The sequence below is a fragment of the Barbatula barbatula genome (assembly GCF_947034865.1).
Source record: "Barbatula barbatula genome assembly, chromosome: 14".
Lineage (NCBI taxonomy): Eukaryota > Metazoa > Chordata > Actinopteri > Cypriniformes > Nemacheilidae > Barbatula > Barbatula barbatula.
The window spans coordinates 8,841,029-8,861,035 of NC_136777.1; the positions used below are offsets into that span (position 1 = coordinate 8,841,029).

Sequence of the window (20,007 nt, forward strand, 5' to 3'; positions counted from 1 at the left end):
CTGTTGTGAAGCAGAGACCCCCGCTCCCTGTGACTCACTGCTTTATTCAATTAGCTGCTTCATATAACAACAACATTCAATTACCCAAAAGCATATTCTCTGCTGTTCAAAACAGTGACACATATAAACTGTCATGAGCCAAAGGTCTGGCGAGGCACAGGTCTTCTTCTTTCTCTCATTATATCACTTTGGAGATCTGGGCTGGGTTTCTAGAAACCTTCGTATCACTACATCGTTCTAATATATCGCTACCACTCTTAAAGTATAACTTAAGAATGGCATAACATTAAGGTTTCAGGAAACCCAGCCCTGTTTGGTTACAGGCATTCTTCCAAATATCCTCCTTTGTGTTCAGCAGAATAAAAAAAATGTATGCAGGTTTGGAACAATCTGAGGGCGAGTAAAATGATGACAGAATTTTCATTTTGGGGTGAACTATCCCTTTAAAGCTTTTTTAATCTTGGGTATGAGATAAAGTTTATCCTGCTGGCTATTAGGAGTTGATCGGCGTGGATTCTGGTTGTGTCATATCAGAGTTTCCCGGGTCTGTATAAAGATTCTGTACCACATAATTTAAAGTGTCAAGTGTACAAACATGGGTGTGAGTTACTTCCCATTTTAATACATTTGTTACTGTCTGCAATCTCTCATAACTTGACGTTGGCTCCCTAGAGACTGATAACAACGACAATCTTTAACAATTTTAAACAGGATGTGTTAGTCTAAAGCTGCTATTTCTGCCTGGTGTGTAAGCGGACTCATGTTCAAAACGTGACAATCTATACGGTTGTGGTTTTAAATTGGGTACTGACAGGAACAAGCTACTTCAAGTGACAAGTGTTTATACATAGTCAGATAGCTGAATTAACTATTCAAGCCAATTCAAAAGGTTACATATTTAAAAATATAGGTGCTTAAAAGGTTCTTAACAGCGATGCCACAGAAGATCCATTTTTGGTTCCACAAATAATTTTTCAAAGGTTCTTTAAAGAACCATCTTTTTCTTCCTTTTTAGGACATGAAGATACTTTTTTTCACCATAAAGCACCTTTGTGAGACAGAAGAGTTCTTCGGATGTTCTTTATGGAACCATTTAGACAGAAAAGGCTTTTTCTATGGCATCATAAATCACCTTTATTTTGAGGAGTGTAACCTGGATTTTATTTTGATGTTACCTGTATGATCAACAACTGTTTTCGATGATATGTGAAAGCAAATTCTTTGCTTTTCCAACTTTGTCTACATACAGTGGGTACGGAAAGTATTCAGACCCCCTAGCGTCTTCCATTTAAGGATTATGGAGGCCACTGTGCTCTTAGGAACCTTAAGTGCAGCAGAAATGTTTTGTAACCTTGGCCAGATCTGCCTTGCCACAATTCTGTCTCTGCGCTCTTCAGGCAGTTCCTTTGACCTCATGATTCTCATTTGCTCTGACATTCAATGTGAGCTGTAAGGTCTTATATAGACAGGTGTGTGGCTTTCCTAATCAAGTCCAATCAGTAAAATGAAACACAGCTGGACTCAAATGAAGGTGTAGAACCATCTCAAGGATGATCAGAAGAAATGGACAGCACCTGAGTGAAATATATGAGCGTCACAGCAAGGGGTCTGAATACTTAGGACCATGTGATATTTCAGTTTTTCTTTTTTAATAAATCTGCAAAAATATCAACAATTCTGTGTTTTTCTGTCAGCATGGGGAGGCGAGATAAAAAAATTAACTTAAATGATTTTAGCAAATGGCTGCAATATGACAAAGAGTGAAAGATTTAAGGGGGTCAGAATACTTTCCGTACCCACTGTATTTACCCCCTTTTCAACAGTGACTTACTAATGCTCAAAACAATCAGAAAACTTTAAGAGTCATGTTAACTTTTGAATGATTCATGTAAATTATTTGTAAATTCTTTTAATCACACTTATTAAAGGCCTCATTGCTGAAGCTTTCTAGCTCAACTTGGCGTGGCGCTAGCTCCTGTATGTTAAAATCAAATGTTTGATTTCCAGAGAACGTATACAAAACATCTATAGCTTGAATGCACTCTCGCTTTCAATAAAGCATCTGCCAAATAGATTTAAAAATAAATTGCTTATATTCTGACATTGATTTCCTGTTGGGGTGACGTTGAATATGAAACTCCAGATGTTATTTGGGAGAAACTTCTGCCTTTTAAAAAGAGGAAGTGTTGTTAAAGACTCATAGCAGTCCATGTAATGAATCAGCCAGCCCTGTCATCTTAATTCCTCACTGTTAGCAACCATGCAGATTGATGTGACCTTTGTTTAACCCTGCAATGACAGAAAGCATTTCAGTTTTTTCTCAGAGATATTTTCCAGCCATTACACAGCTGTTCCCCGGCACACTTAATAACGGCAGTATGTGGGAGAAAGAGAGGGTAAGAGACAATTAATTTCGGCATTCTATAGAAAAAGACTTTGGGTTAAGATTTGACAAAACATACTTTTAATGAATGACATGTAGACGTAACAACATTGACTATATTGAAATGTTTTATATTGAACTTAATGCACATCAATGTTTTTTGTCAAAGCTCATCTTGGTTCTTCTGTTTCTGCTGCTGCTGTCTTTTGTGGTCCCTGTAGAAAGTGTTTTTTTATAGTTTCAGTTCCTCCTGTTGTTGGGAATATCAACATGCCTCGAAACTAATCGCACAACCAGTGTAAATATAGAGTTTCGACTGAAAAAAAAGAGTCCAGAATGCAACAATAACATTGTGAGATTCAGCTTTATTAGGCAAACAAGATATATAAAAAGAAACATTTATAGTAAATTTATAACATTTATTTAATCAAATGATTCATAAATGCTTACAATATATTGTGTCATGGGTGTATTGCATTATTATAATTCGAGTCAAACATACTGTGTACATAGCCTACATACCAGTTTGCTTGCTTCATCTTCCTGCTCCGGTGCCACCTGTGGGGAAAGATCGCCATGAAGTCATTGTTTGAAATATTTTAAAGGAACTTTGTGTGCATTCCATTCATTCAATAGTTCCCCTCAAATTCTCTTTTCAAAATCTGAGTTCAGGCATCACAGAGAATGCCCGAGAAGCAAGTTTATTGAAAGAGCATTTGCATAAAGAGAAAACTGAAACTACTGTGATGAATGCTGTCGTTGTTATCATACTTCAGTTTTTTACTTCTCTGGTTGAAAGAAAAGGTTTGATTAGAGGATATCAGATTCTCCTCAGATGCTGCTATTAGATTTCCATAAATAAAAATGTAATGACCAGTTTGCATTTGAGAGGCATTTACTGGAAAGAGTCTGCCACCTAGTGGCTGTTTAGAAGAGATGCTTGAGCTATGACATCATCAAGAACAAAGATGAACAAAGGTCATTGCAGCACGGTAGGAGAGATTGCTAACCAAAACAGGATTAGGCATGTACTCAAAATATCTTTATGAATCAGATAAAAACATGAACTTGCAGTATGTGTGCAGATATGCATTTAGCTTTATGCGAGCCGCACTAAACCCTATTTTTCAAAGGAAGCAAGACGAGAGACGCCCATCGGAAGGGTGCCTCTCTCTCTGTTCCTTAGCGGGTATAAATAGTAATTTCCTCTCAGGATTTCCATCGCCACTTCTGTCAGGGAGGGGGTGCTTGTAGTCGAAAAGACTCCCACCCAGAGTTGTGGGGTAAGAGAGCTTCAAAGAGACCTATACAGTCTGAAACATCTTAGTGACAGGCCACTCATCCTCATAGTGCTCACAATGGAGTTCACTTCCTGTCAGTAACAAACCTCCCAAATCACTACTTCAAGATACATCTTCTCTTCTAAGAAACTTTAACCTAATCTTTTGCATTTTTTTCGGATAAATGTTGGCACATTCATTGCTAGAGTGGGGAATGCTTTACAATAAGGTTGTATGTGTTACCATTAGCTAACATGAACTAACAATAAACAATACTTATACAGCATTTATTCATCAAAGAACAAGTTTATGAAATCTAGCGACATCTAGTGATGAGGTTGCGAATTGGCCTACAGGGGCTCTCACAGAATAAAGATGTCGCCACTTTTTCGCTTCTGTGCCGAAGGCGTTAACATATTTACGAAACACGCTCTGTAAAGCAGTTTGTCTGTTTAGGGCTACTGAAGAAACAACATGTTTTGATGTAAGGAATTCCATGTAAGGGGACCCGCAATATATGTAGATATAAATAGCTTATTCTAAGATAATAAAACATAACATTTCATTATGTAAGGTTTTATACACCTCTGAAGACATAGTTATGTATATTATATTGCACTTCTGTCAATAGATCCTGAAAGAAATTACACACAGCACCTTACTGTCAACTGCTCATTTCTCAACAAACTGCTGAGGTGTAATTTCAGTCATACCGTGACTCATATATCTGGACAAGCTCTTGTTACTCCGCAGTGCAGCCATAGTGTCCTCTGTCTAGCTGTGGTGTTTTTGAGCCAGAGAGAGCAAACATCCCACTCCCAGCCTCAGGCTGGGCTCCAGCTGAGAGTGTAGGATGTTTACACTCCCTGATGCTCAAAGCCTTCCCAAGATGAATCGACAGAAAAAAAATTATCGGGTTACGAACTGAATGTCCAGTTTCTATCAATGAATATTCAGTCATGGTTTGAATTACAGTGTGGAGGTGAGTGTCTATTGACAGTGACAGAAGCAAAAGGACACACCTTCGAAACCGTATAGTCCAACAACAAATGTGAGCTTCAGCAACTGGGGGCCTGATGGCCCGGGTCCAACGTTAAGAGACTTTCAGGCGCGATTTGCCAGTATATGTGCACATGTTAACGCTCTTGTTTCAGTGGTCATGCATTTGGTATTGTCTGCACCATTTGTTATTTTCCAGCAGTGTTTATAAAGTCCAGCTATTGTGGCAAATTAAAATAATACTACATTTTGTCTTGAAAGATGTATTATGTCCAAAAGACACCTTTTTTTGTTGTGTAGAAAACCACTTTTATATCCTTAAACTGAATTAACCTTAGAGCCAATGAATGGAAGGCATCGAAGGAAGGTGCATCACTGGTGTGCCATTCAGGAACCTGGTCATGCTGGTAATTAGACTTTGAGATAATCTGACCACTCTATTAATAGAGACACATTCCTCAAATGTGCCGCCTACAGACTGGTTCCACTCGGGGGGAGAAGGACCGCTGGGAGAGTTTGTTTGTGCGAGTAAACAGAAGTCAAGAGTTTCTAGAGTCGATGTCCTATGGGACAGCGGAGAGGTGGGGGCACTAGACGCTCCCACGGATCAGCATCATCCGAGGAGCCTCTGCGTCACTGCTGGCTCCTGTCCAGCGTACCCCTCCTCCCTCCTAAAGGATGTGACCGCTCCCAGCCTCTGTGAACTGGCCTGAATGAGAGCTTTTCACATTCTTTAGTCCTCTTTCCTCTCATTGGACAAGATGACGGTCTCCTTCTGCCCCCTTCACTTAATCTTCTGGGTAAAGTCATCAGACTTGGTGGCAGCCTATGGGCATAAAGAGGGGAGGAGGAACAAGAAACACAGAGAAAGAAAGAGAGATTGAGTTTACAAGAAATGGGGAACAACAGGGGACAGAGTGATTAAACTGGTGGGACTGGAAAATAAATGAATGATAGTGTAAAGGTCTAGTGCTTAGTGAATGCAGGCACAAGAGCTTATGTATTACAACAGATATTATTGTAATAAATCTTATTTAAATAAATGTTTTAATGTGAGAATTACTGATTATTACACTTATTTTGTTAAATAGTCAATTGACTGTGGCTTTCTGCAATGTATTGGCCTAACCAAACATGATGTGATAAGATTCAAGCAGCAAACAACAGACTCTCATGGGATATTTAATATATGCGAAGGTATTTGGACCAATGAGAATTTACATGTGAGTGGAACTTTCTTTTGATTCATGTTTGGTTAATTTTAGACGTAATTCCAATGGAAAGGTAATAAAACATTACTGGCACATCAACTATTTTAGTTTACAGCAAATAGGAAAATCTTTGACCATCTTTTATAAATGTTTAGAATATTTTATCAAGGTTAAACTCTAAGAATTACACTTTCAATTTTCAGTCCAAGATGTCAATGATTCTTCCAAGAAGTCAATGATTATTTTGTGAGCACTCAACCTTTGTTGGTGCACTTGTGTATTTCATTACTTGCTTTGACAATTTTCAGTATTTGTTCTATACAGATCCTGAACTTAAATTGTATGTAGTGTACAGACGTGTATAACCTAAATTTATAGCCAGCATTGTAATTCCAAATATAGCTGTCACCATATTGTTCTTTATAGCATTTCAACAATTCAGTAACACTTAGCATTAGTTTAATCTTAACGAAAAGTGTACTCTTTCTATAGACTCTTTTAAACGTATAAAAACATTCCATTTGTTTACTTCTAGAATATAACTTGAAACTTAATTTCATTGAAAAGTTTGTTGTCAGCCAATCACTATAAAGAAACAATACAAGGAAGATCATTTTGTCATTTAGATATATTATAGCAGGGGTCTTCAACTACTTTTCATTGAGGGCCAGATTCCAAAAGTATAAATAGGATGCGGGCCTGTTTTTATTACCGTATCATAATTTCTTCCGTTATTTTATATTTCTTGCATTTTTTTCCTTTAATACCGTTTATGTTGCTGTTTCAGGTCATATAATAGTCATTTGTAAGAAGGTATTTGGTTACAATAATGAAAGTCAAATGAATAAAAGTCAAAAACTCGAATACATTCAGCACAAAATTTAAACCTGCACCTTGACTTTAAACTGGTGTCTTATAAAGCGACACCAGTTAAACGTAAAAAAATATTTTTTTGTAAATAAAGCCGTCCATACATAATGAATGCATACAGTAATAAAAATATCATAGTTTTCACTTATCAGTTCACGTGTTGTAGTACTCTTCCTGCAGTTACTTTCAAGGGCACTAGACGTGTTTTGGTATGTGACCTTTTGCGTGCGCAAACTGACTGCCTGTGGATTGCCAATTATAACGTTGCAAATAACATCAAGTATCTTGGACAGACCAATCAAATCGTTTTATAAGACGTCAATCGTTATGAGCCGAGGGAATTACTTTCGTATTGAATGTTTGGGACTTTCAAAAATTTGGCGTCTCAGGATGTGCATTTCTTAAAGCACACCATTCTTAAAGTCTCTCCGCTTATTTGAAATGTTAAGGTGGGCCAGGTAAAGATGATTGCACCCGCGGGCCACCAGTTGACTAGCCCTGTATTATAGTGTTGTTGTTTTATTAGGCCACATTAAAGATGACCCTGTCTCACCCCATGAAAAGGTGTCTGCAGGGTCAACCTAAGAGAGCTGTCCAGAGTGCTGAAACTGGGTGCTCATTAAATCTGTCACCTTGACATACTAGTGATTACTGAATATAGCAAAATAAACTTATATTTATAGGAAGTATCTGGGAAACCTTTTTGGAAGGAGTCATTATTGGTGTTCCATTTGGTGGCACAGAAATTACACGTCTCATTATTAATTAAATATTCCCTATATATTTTCATTGTCAGTGGATTTCCATCAATCTGGCATAAATACATTTTTACAGAAAAACAAATGAATCAGAGTGAAACACAAAACAGTAGAGTAGTCAAAGTATTCGCTCTGTGAATGGACTCCGAAAGTTTTCCCTGTGTTGACCCAAAGCTGTTCATCAGTATCATGTTTCCATGCTTTTCAACCCAGGCCCTGTGGGATCTTTCATGCAGGAGGTGGGAAAGCGAGAGTCCCGCGTTCTCTGGATCTGCATTACAGGCCTTTCAAACTCTAAGGAGTGACCTGGAGCGGGGCGGCTGTGCTAATCTGGGTTTTAGCACTCCGCAGGTGACAGGGTGGAATGTGATTTACATGATTGAAAGTGTTAATCTGACACAAATGGCAACTGTGGGCTTCTGATGTTGACATTCGGCCTAAAGAGACAGCGTTTTGTCCGGCCCGATCCTGTAGGTCACAGACTCATCCCTGTCGGCTCTTGAACCGCTGTTTGTTTTTGACGTACCACAGAGGGATCCATTTCAGCCTGACTTAGTTCACACCGCTACACTATTGCAGCTGCTTCAGATGGAAAGCAAGATGGCTGAAACGGTCCACTGTAGGTGTGGTTCACTGTTTTAGATCATTTAAATGACAAATAAACTTTGGATGGTGAAAACCTTTTGAAGTTGACTCATCTGTGTATGCAGGATACAATCTCAGGTAGCCAGATCTTTGACCTTATTATTGAAACCAACCATGGGTTTGTTTGAAACAGATGACACCACAGTTATGGATTGGGAATGCCTGTGTATATCCATGTTCTCCAGGTTCCAGGTAAGAGTAACAGCAGTTGGCTGCTGCAAACATCCGACTGAAAGCTCCATCTTAAGCATCAGCTTCCAGTCAAGGATGTTTACAGTAGCCTGTACTGCCAACTGTTCGTACGTACAAATGGCGATGACTTCAACCTCCTGACATACAAATACTTTTATCATAAAAATAAATTAGGATTTACTGTTGTAATTCATACAACAGTCATATTGTGTAATGTAATGCCCTTGGCCCTATTTTACAGGCGGGGCTTTAAAATGTCTGTGTTCATGGAGATAAACTCAGGCTAGGTTAAGTCCACCTTATGTCCATGTGACACTGGTTACCATGACAGAAGAAACATTTTGTATTTACATTGAAAACACTGAAGTCAGCAGGTGCCATTTGTTTTGCCATGACTCTCCTAAAAGGGCCAATCTGATGAAGCTTCACACGCAACGATCCCTGCTGACTGCAAACGTCCCCTAAACACAAACAGTAGACCAGCTTCCTGCCAACCCCCTCCAATCACAAAGCATCCATCTCTGTGTTTACTCTCTAAACGTAGCCGTTAGGAGCCCTGTGTAGTGAGGGCTGATATAGCAAATTTCCTCAAGATGGTCTCAACTCCCTTTATTGCTGGTCACAATAATCTAATGACCTCTGTAAGGACATCGCAAGAATGCAGACCTGCCTAACAGTCCTCCAAAACTAGAAATGTGTGAACTTGTGATCTACGTATTTGTTTACGTAGACAAAGTGACAAAGAGATTTTGAACACACTTTCGAATTCTTTCTTTTTTAGACAATTAGATGTTTGTTTTGTAAAAAAGAGGGATTTACTACATGCAATCAATTACTACTCAACTCATTTACAACATCAAGTCGGTTTCCTATGCTTGAATATTCCAAGATTATTTTGAAAGAATGGACAGGCATCCAAACGTCTGAAACTGTATTGAAATATTTCAATGTATGAAATGTATTTGAAAAATATATATAAAAAAGAATTAGAACAAATATATATTTTTAATTTTACATTTTTGTTTTCAAAACTGTTGCATTACAAAGGGTACATTCATTTATAATGACTTGCAATCCAATCCATTCCTTATGACACCATACCGAAGCAGCGGCATAGCATGTGCTTCCGGCTAATTAACTGGATGTTAATGAGAATTTTGTGTGTACATTTAACAGTTTGTTGAGATTGTGTATTGGCCCTCCAATGCAAAGACTCCCGGGGTTCCATATCCCTCCCAGTGTTCAGGTCACGGCGGGAACAAAGCAAACTTTATCAGAGCACTGCAATCCCACATTCCGCAGATTCTTAGCACTTGGCAACCACATAGCATGTAGTAAGGCAGAGATGTACAGAGAGAGGGAATGGGGGAAGGGGTGGAGAGAAAGGAAAGAGGCCGAGACTAACAAAAAAAGCAAGAGATCTGGCTAGGAGTTTGAAGACCTCCACCCAAACAGGCCTCTGATCATATCAATTGTTGGCAACGTTTGTTGTGTCACTGACGCTAAGCCGTTTCACAGATAACAAACAGTTTTTACACTAATAAAAATTTAAGTCCTAAGTTAAGTTTCTTGTGACGAGGACATATTGTCTTAATTAAAAATATTTTAATGTTCAAAGCTCTCATGACAACTCTTTGAGCATTCTGTCTGTGTGGTTCATCCTAGACTTTGATTGGGTCAAATCTGGCTCCATGCTATAAAACCCGACTATGCTCTTCAAATGTAATGCATTCCAATGCAGGGCAAAGCTACATGAAGGTCATGAGGATAAGGCTCTACAATTTCACACATTCCATAACATCTTCATAACTCCCTTCTCTCCATCCTCTTGTTACTCTTCCTTTGCCAGAATGCAACGCATCAAATAGATGCAGATATCAAAGGAGTCAAAGTGGACAATAAAGTAGAAACCTCAAAATAAGGATGAATATAGATCCTAATGGTTGACATTTTGTGATCTTCCTGTGAGAGCCACTTCGTTTTCCTCTAGATCAACGATCTCATCGAAGCATTCTTCTATAATGCAGACTCAATCTACATTTCTCATGATGGCAGGTGCCCTATGGGACAGATGTCTTGCCTGCGTTGATTTTAACAGTAGACACAACTTAGTTTTTAAAAACGTTTTAAAAAGATAAATGGCATTGGTCCAACAATGTCCTACAAAGTCAAGTTTATGCTAATAGCCACATACAGTAAATCTATGGATTAAAACTAAAGAACATGTCAAGTATGATTCGCCCCTGTTCCTCACTGTTCTTCAATTTATCTAGTTATGATCTTAATCCTAAACTTTCGTCAAATTTAACTGTTGATCTTCCCTTTCAGGTGTTTCCGGTATCACTGTCCTATTGCCATTCTTTCGGGATGCACTTGGGATGAGAGAAAAACATTCTTGACCCGAATTGTGTTCCTTTATGATTTTTTTAAGACAGGCTCACTAGATTCCCTTCTCTCACGTTTCTATAACTTTCTTTCCTTTATTTTCTTATTTCCAGGAACCAAAAACCGCCTGAAGCTGAATCAGCTGGGCAGAGGCCTCTCTGACATTGCTGGAGGTCATTCTCCTTTGCATTCGCCAGGCAGATAAACACAGTTCCTAGATTCCAGGCACGAAACACACAGCAAGAGAACAAGTCATCTGTGTCGCCAGAACACTGATTAACAGAAAAAGCTAATTCTCAGAGGTCAACAGGAAGTCATGCCACCCCAACACTTACACCCTACTGCCTGCTTTGCGTCATTGAAGATGTGAGGGAACAGTGAAAAGTGATGAAATCTAGACTGAGGACGGCTTACTTAATCAGTAAGTCAAGTGTAGGCTAAAAGTAAAGCGTCTAAAAATGCGTTTTAACACATTTTCATTGTGCCATCTATATGGGTGTATGCCAACCAAACCAACTACAATACCAGCACACAGTGAGTGTACAATCTTCATAGTTAACATACACAAAAAATAAGAATTTTAGGAGGTAATAAAAACATCCTAACTTATGAAGTTATTGTATTATTAGAGAAAAATGTACTAATATAAAGTAAGTGTATTAGTGAGATGTGAAGGAAATGTTCGCCCACACATCCCTGCATCTGCAAGACAAAACGTTACAACCCACACAAAAAAATCTTTTTATTTAGCATGAAAGGCTTTAACGTTTTTCCAAATAAGCCCACCCGATTTTAGTAACACCACATGCCCATCAGCAGAAATCCATACTTTCAAAACTTCTTTAAAAAAAACTTTAACTATGTTTTAATCTTAGTCTCATCTAAAATTATTCAAACAAACTCAAATGCACAGTAACCAGTTCGTTTATAACGGGGTCATTTCCTGAACACAGCTGTGAAGACTCGAACTGCCCTTTTTTAAAACAGCAATGCAAACACACACAACTGGATATGGAATGACCACTCACCGAAGTTAAAAGTAAATGCGTGTGTTTCTGTCAAAAGTCCGTCCGTCATCGATCAAACTTCGTCTTCTACTGAGATGTCTGTGACTCTTCCATCAGCGCTGGCGGCGCACACATGCCGCAGTTTAACAAAGTTAACATTTAAACGACGTCCAGAAAGGATGCCATCTTCACTTCGACTGATCCTCGTCCTGCTTCTTTGTCCTTTTAACGTGACAGTGTTTTCACGACAGTCTTGTTCGTGTGTTTTACACTTCTTCAAAACAAGTACGTTGTGTCGATCTCTACTACAAGCGCGTGCTTTTTCGCGGCACAAACTAGAAAGCGAGCGATATAACCGAAGCTGTACAAACAGCTGTTTTACACACCTGAGATTAAAACGAAGCTTTCTTGGTTCTAAATGTCATTTTCTTTCCGTTTTGATGCGGCTTTGGAGGCGATGTTAAAGCTTTTCAAGAGGACAATTGTAAGAACGGGGTTCTTGACTTCGTCGTGCAAGCAGCCCGTAAATCTGTCACCCACTCCGGACAATCTGTCACCTCTTGACTTTTTCTATGCGGATTCCTGAGTGTTGCCCCGCCCCTTTTTGTCATCGCTGTTTCTTGCTGACCAATGGCCGAGCGCAGCGCTCTCATCGATGATCGTGTCAGCGTTCGCATGACCCTTTGACCGCTGAGCTTTTCAATTTTCCTACATTTTAATTTGTTAAATTGTATTTTTTTGAGTTTTGAGATTTATTTTCATATAAATCGTGTGGATATATGCACATGTTATTTCAGATTTTTTTTTAATTCAGTACTGTTATTGCCACCTGCATTATTCATTATTCCCACCTGCATTTTTAAGATATTTCTAGAAGTCATGCTGTTTGTAGTTTAATCTTTTCATAAATGAATGTAATCTGTATGGAAAAAAATAAACAAAATCAAACCATGATAATATAGTTTTATTAAATCTATAAAACAATTTGTAAATTAAATGACCAAGGACAGAGAGGTCAAATATTTCGGTTTCGTCTTATCTCAGAGAGGACAAATGTCCTGTGTTTTGCATGCTCCCATCACGCTTAATATTTTGAACACAAACTGACTGCCAAGGGCAGAAAAACTGGTTTTAAGCATGTAGATCATTATAAAGACAATACAGTTGGAACTTGCAAGCTGGCTTATGTGTTGACACAATAAGCAGGAGCTTGTGTACTTAAACTGGCACGAGGGTCAGGGCATTTCCATTAGATCACCTCAATATACTGTGCCTGATGACAACACAACACCGATGTTATCAATATCTGGGCTGTCAACGTAAAATAGCTCAGGAAACGACACACACCAAAAAAGGTTTATTTTCTGTAAATTTGAAAAAATAATATATTTCTTGAGGTTTTATTGATTGTGTCAACCATCATAATCGTTTTAAAATATGTGATGATGTTAACATTTTACAACACTTAAAAGTGTTACGAGTTACAAAGTTTCTTCTGACACTGTTCCAATAAAATAGATCATTATGAAATGTGTCCTGATAATTTTTATTTTATTTAATAAACACAATAAGATAAGACAACAAACACAGTTCTCTTTAAGGATAAATATGGAAATGATACACTGCACCAATTCAGGAATGATTCATGGTTTCGGTTCTTTAAATCAGGTATGAAAGCAGGTCGGTTTAGGTCTGGCAAGCAATTATTACAAACAGTTATAAACTTAATGTAAGAAAATACGAAAATTGTGTTTTCTAACTTTGATTACATTTTGTAGTGTTACAGAACACTCCAACTGACCTTAAAAAATTACCCATTTATTAAATATAATTTACTGCCATCTAGTGGAGAACAAGCAATGCTAGAACTAAGGAGTGTCTAAAATGAGTGGTATTGTAAGACTCGCTTTCCTTTTACCTGTATTTTAAGTTTTTAACATTGCACTTAATTCCTTAAAATCTGCTCCTCATCAACTCAAAATATGGCATATGCATATACATATTTGCTTGTATGCATAATTAATTGTGTTTTCCATATTGATTGTAGAAAAGTATTGGATTATTATGGTGTGTTTGAGGTTGCATTTGTTCATTGTGTATTCTTCTGTTCTTATACACATATAGGCTCAATGAAGTCCTCCCCTTGGTATAATCCATAGTGGAGTTGGTCCTGCTGAGCAGCTGCCCATACCATCTGTAAACTGCTTAAGCGAGCTGCCCAGGTCCCTGTTGGATTTACCACTACCACCCCGCCCAGACCATTCACCCGCTCCTTCATATACCCAAGGGCCAGGTCGCTTGCTTCCTGTGGGCTTTTACCTAGAGAACAGAAAAAAACAGAATTCAACCATAAAGGTGTGTTGGAAAATTGCATAATGCATGATAATACAGAACATTTCTGTAAACATTCCAGATGATCAAATTTCAGAAAGTGCATAATAAGGAAGTTGATTATTTAAGCGCTGTGGATTGTATATACTTAATCACAGGTGAGGCACAATAAATCTTATCAACACCTTTCTCATTTCAAAAACATGCCCACACAGAAAAGAAGCAAAATCAATAGATATCACACACTGGCTACCACACCTGGGTTAAAGAGAAGCCGTGTTGTATTATTTTTACACAGAAATGTTCTTTGCCTCCTCAAAATAAAATTTCTGGGCTCAAAATGTTCAAACAGCACAGAAAGGTAAATCTTTACCTTATCAGCACTATGTTTTACATAATGCATTGTGTTAGTCTGACTCCACTTGTTTTAGTTAGACCCATGAGGGGAGCAAATGTTCACCTAAACCAGACTTGAGGTCAAGCATTTTAATGAGGTCCTCGATCTCCAGTTAATGTGTAGCTGCAGTAATTTAAGCTATTTATTCACAGACTGAAGTGCTGCTGGGCAATCATTGTCTTACAGCTAATCATAAACACAATGAACAATCTATAAGATTTATCTGTTGCTGCAATGTCAGTGTTTATAAATCAAATCATGTTCCCTGATATTTCAAAATCTTTTTATTACAAATGCACCTACTGTGACATATTAGATAAAACTATTTTGCTGCTATAAAACTCATGTGATCTCATTGATGTGATTTTCGCGCCCCCAAAAAAACACAAACTAAAATGTGATCAGGATTCAGGACACAAAGCAAAGCTTGTGCTCATGATATTTTATAATGACATATTATTAATATGCAATCTTCTAAATGGACTAGTTCGATTATATATATATATATATATATATATATATATATATATAGGGGCTGAAGGAGAGGAACGGTTGCCAATTGTAACTGAAACCGACCTATTGGACAGATAGGAGGAGAACCAAGTAGAGCATTGCCATTAATCCCCACTTCATGCTTTAAGCGATCTAAAAGAATGCTATGATGGATTGTATCAAAAGCTATGACGAGCTCTGAACCCTGACTGAAACCTGTCACCAACAACATGATCTGATAGAAATGCAGACAACTGGAGAGATACGACCTTTTCCAACACTTTCGACAAAAAAGGCAGCTAAGTAATAGGACGAAAATTTCCAACATCAGTCAGATCAAGATTTGGCTTCTTCAAAAGTGGTCCGATCACTGAGTGCTTAAAGCAGGAATGGAACACACCAGTGCTCAGCGAATTATTGATAATTGATCAAACAGCTGGCCCAATAGCCCCTAATACTTCTCTAAAGAGACGAGTTGGCATAAGATCTGCTCGAGAAGACAACGGCTTTAAAGTAAAGATCAATTTTAACAGATTCTTAAGATCAATTTGATAGAAATTTGTTAGCTTAGTGTTATAAACCACCAGATTGGAAGATTCAGGGCCATCTCCATCTTGTTCCTAAAGAAATTCATGAACTTTTTCCACAACACTCTTGTTATGTCAATTTTTGTCTATTAAATCAGCGAAGTATTCAATTTTAACCGCTTTGGCAGCACTTTGATAGGCAGACAAGCAGTTCTTATACATCTCTAAGGAGACATGCAAAGTATCTCATTTCCATTTGCGTTCTGCTTTACGACACTACCTGAGCATGCGTGTATGATGATTTAACAACGGATGCGATATCCGTTTAGCAACCTTAGGTTTTAGGGGCACTAGAGAGTTTAAGATGTTTGAGCAAATCACATTAAATAGTTCAGTTAGTTCCCCTGTATTGTGGCTATGTGCTGGCATGTCTAAGACAGACCTAGCTGGAGACTCTAGGTAGGCATTGGCGAATTCCAAAGCAGTTGAAGGGGTTAATGCACGAGAATAGTACACCTCATTCTGCACACCAGGAAGTTGGTATGGAAGTAATACACTAAACTTGACACTCCGCTTTCCTTAATATTGATGTTACAAACAGATAGGCCAAAGGATAAAACAAGATCAATAGTATGCCCATGTGTGTGAGTAGGACCGTTAACATGTTGGGCAAGATTAAAAGAGTCACAAAGTTGCACAAATTCCTTCACCAGATGATGCAAAGGCAACCACCGTAGGGACTACCTTAGACGAAAAGTTGATTGCTACCCATTCTGTGACACATGACTTGGCCAATGAGCTACTCTAACCAAGATATAAAAAGAAGAGAACGCAGTGGTTGTAAGGTTAGGACAAACAGACGTGTGCTGTTCTTGTAACGTGCCTTGCTCCATGTGGAAGAGAATGAGTCTGGACAGAGTGACCTTCATGATGGCCTCCCCATGGCCTGTGGGTGAGACAGCCCCAATCAGGTTATCTGCATAGCCCCCACACCCTGAGAAACAGAAGCAGAGAAAAAGACCCTGAGTGACATCTTTCTTATACATGTACACACTGCAGAATTTTATCAGCAACCGACCTGTTGCTCCAGATAAAACCTGCACCTGTTGGATGCTAAAAGTGATTGTGTGTACAAGAACAAAGCAGCTCTAATCATATGACTATTATGTAGTAAAAGAAAAAAATATACCTTTTATATACTGTACTTAATACATAAATACTTGAGTTCTACACTTTATTTATTTATACACAGATACATCAATGGTTTACAATGGGTCCTATTAGTAGCTCGTATTGTTTAATACCAGCTAACTCTGTTCTCCCTGTTCTATTTTTATCATTAACTACTGTGTGTATGTGATTCCCACAGGTTAAAGTGTGTCCAGAGAGAATGTGTATGTGGAGAGTGATGCAGTTGTGTGCTGAACTGGGGATTAGATCTGTGTGAATATTAACTCCGGAGGCAACAAGCTCTCATGAGCAGCTGAACATTACACAGATTCTTTCGTGTCCAAAAGTCAAAGTTCAAACTCTGTCACATCAACTGCTGGAGTGTATTAGTAAAAAAAAACCTCTGACACCCTATAAAGAATTCCGAACTAACCAACACACGGTGTGTCTCCTACACGACCTTCCATTTGATTTATCATTCCACCAGTGGATGTGGCACAGGCAGTATTTCCCTCTTTGTCCACGGCCACTGCACCCACTGTTCCCATCTTGCCCCTAAAAGAAAGAGAAGCAAACAAATTTACAAACGTAATTGTAACAAATGTAATTAAATTACATTACGGGGTCTACAATAATGCAACAACATGAGGGTAATGAATTTTGGAATTTAAATTTTGTATATATTTACAATAATGCATTTGGCAGACGCTTTTATCCTAAGCAACTTGTAGTGCACACATAAACTTTTGTTACAAGAAGTTTTGTGAACTAGTGTATTCTGTTTATCCATGACATTTGATGGTTGAATATTCTATGCTAAAGTTAAAGAAATAGTTCATTTTCAAAATAAAAATTCTGTCATTATTTACTCTCCCTGTCGACATTTTAAACGTGTGATTTTCTTTCTTCTTCAAAACACAAAAGAAGATCTTTTTTAAATGTTGGAAGCCAAAAACTATTTTCTGTAACCATCATTTTTCAAAATATCTTCTTTTGTGTTCCGCAGAAGAAAGTCATACAGGTTTGAAATGACTAGAGGGTGTGTAAATAATGACAGAATTTTGCATTTTGAGGGTGAATATTCCTTTTTGAGGGGTCGTATGGCGTGAATATGTGTCTTTGGCCTGTAATAAGTTTCCCATGCATGTATTTGACACGTAAAATTGCAAAAATTTAAGTGTCTGAACAAAATATGCATTCTATCTAAATGCCTGAAATGGCTCGTGTATCCACACATCTACATCAGTTCGTGGTATGATTTGACTACCCCACCCACATGTATACGCAAGTAAGGTGGGAGTCCCTGTTAATACAATTGCTTTGGAACCTGATGTTCCAAATATGGTAAAAAGCCCTACATTTCCCTCATACGCTTGCAGTATTCGACCAATCGCTACGCACTGGTTAACTGGTCAATCATAGCACAGCTCCCATTTTAGAGCGATGTGCTTTGTAAAAAATCTGCACATTTCAGAGAGGCGTGGGGCAAAGAGGAGATACAAACATGCACGGTATGTGTAACCTTAAATGTGTATACACATTGCATTACATCTAAAACAAACTATAATATTTGTTTAAACACTAATGAAATGTTCCCACTTCATACATACAGAGTTGCCTTCAACATAACGTATTGGTATTAACTATATGAATTGCCAACAACAATATCTGCAGCACTTTGTTAAAAGTTTTCATTAGATAAAAGCTTTACATTTGGCATTCCACAGGGTTGGCATCTGGCTGCAGGTTCTTCTTCCAGCGCATTCTGGCATAGTCTGTGATGAGTGACTCTTCAGGCACTTCTGGTACACCCATGGCTCTAGCAAACTTAGATGCTCCTTCAGCCGTCAGGCACAAGTGATTGGTCTGCAGAGAAAAGACACCATCAGATCACGTATTTGTCCCAATTGATTTTTGATCTTACAAGGGTAACTGTTTTGCATTTGAGAAGTCATAATTAGTCATGTGTAATGATTCTTTCTTATAATAATACCTTCTCCATGACAAGCCTGGCCAGTTGCACTGGGTTAGCCACCCTCCTGACTGCTGACACAGCACCACTGGCTAGAGTTTTCCCATCCATCACAAGCGCATCCATTTCCACCTCCCCCTTCACATTTAGGACTGACCCTCGACCTGTGTTATATTGTATAAATATAGAACCACAGGTCGTATGTAATAGATTATAACATAACATTTGATACATAATGAAGTGAAATGTTATATTAAATATAATAAAAGTGTACCTGCATTATACGCTGGGTTATTCTCCAGCAGGGTCACGGTTTCTACCACAGCATCCATGGCACTACCACCCGCCTGGAGAATGGCATACCCAGCTCTAACCGCATCCCTCACCCCGACACAGGAGATTTCAGCCCTGTCCTTAGGAACATGACCAGCGCCTCCATGCACTACTATGACTGGCAGCATATCTGACCTGTCAATTCAGCATTGAGACACAATTCAAGGATAACATTAGACAGTGTGGTGAGGTTAGTTGAAGCATTCAGTATAATGCTTGTTAAAATTCAGCAAAGTCTTTTATGGGTGAATGGACATCTTCATGTCAATAGATAATAATTATCTTCTGAAATTAAGTGGATGTGCTATGCAAAGGATATATGGTTCTGTAAAAATGTGTCGTTTAAGTGTTTGTATCCTTGATGTGAAACAGCTGCCAAACATTTAACACACTCAATTTCAGTTACAATCTGAACACCTATGTACAGTTCCAGCGTATAAATGACACCATTGTCACAGTGTTAAGAGCAGACTTGAAAACAAAATCATGAATCATATCAAACCGGTGCGAATCATGCGGAACTCTTCAAATGTAACAATTTATTATTTCGTGCAAGGTTTATAATACACGTCTATATCACGTCGAAAGATGAGTTTACTTTAAAATGAAAATGCATTCATGAACAGAATTTTCCTCACCGGATTAACGATAGAACATCACATCGACAAATAAATCGCAAAGTATGGCGTAATGTGTTGTTGGCTATGTAAAATGTCACGAGGTCGAGACAAAAAGCTTTACAAGAGAGATCCGACAAGTGGATGATATCACAGTACCGCGAGAGCAATTCAAAAAACTATAAGAAGTTTGGTTTCGAGACGCTCTCGCGGTACTTTGATGTCACCCGCTTGTCGGATGCGGCGCCATCAAGTCGAACAAGCCTATCGTCACATTGACCCATATACGTAATTTCAACCGCAAGCCAAAATAAGAGTCGTCTCGTCCGAAGAACGCTGTAGTTGCCACTAGAATTTATTGGGCAGGAAGTAGGTCCAAATGAAAAACGAAACAGCTAAACAAATGTATACAATAATTAACGCCATTTTATAGGTGAA

General features: G+C 38.3%; 1 protein-coding gene and 1 long non-coding RNA gene across 2 annotated transcripts; both read right to left on the bottom strand.

Moving 5' to 3' along the window:
• Positions 1-2,442: 2,442 nt before the first annotated feature.
• On the bottom strand, positions 2,443-12,306 carry LOC306903313. The gene is made up of 4 exons (XR_013787542.1): positions 11,752-12,306; positions 4,686-5,488; positions 2,906-2,941; positions 2,443-2,699 (listed from the first exon to the last, which is right to left on the bottom strand). It is a non-coding gene; the product is annotated as an uncharacterized lncRNA (long non-coding RNA).
• A 766-nt stretch (positions 12,307-13,072) lies between these two features.
• On the bottom strand, positions 13,073-19,897 carry asrgl1 (asparaginase and isoaspartyl peptidase 1). The gene is made up of 7 exons (XM_079472967.1): positions 19,591-19,897; positions 18,894-19,087; positions 18,641-18,783; positions 18,359-18,513; positions 17,081-17,202; positions 16,361-16,471; positions 13,073-14,049 (listed from the first exon to the last, which is right to left on the bottom strand). Exons 2-7 carry the CDS (start codon positions 19,078-19,080, stop codon positions 13,841-13,843), a joined length of 927 nt encoding a protein of 308 aa, XP_079329093.1. The 5' UTR covers positions 19,081-19,087; positions 19,591-19,897; the 3' UTR covers positions 13,073-13,840.
• Positions 19,898-20,007: the final 110 nt, after the last annotated feature.

Excerpts from the sequence above, each read along its gene's own strand:
- asrgl1 (XM_079472967.1), bottom strand. The coding sequence starts at position 19,080 with ATGCTGCCAGTCATAGTAGTGCATGGAGGCGCTGGTCATGTTCCTAAG. Across the intron at positions 18,514-18,640 it reads CCAGGCTTGTCATGGAGAAG|ACCAATCACTTGTGCCTGAC; the intron begins GTATTATTATAA and ends TTTTCTCTGCAG. Across the intron at positions 16,472-17,080 it reads AGGAGACACACCGTGTGTTG|GGTGTGGGGGCTATGCAGAT; the intron begins GTTAGTTCGGAA and ends TCTGTTTCTCAG.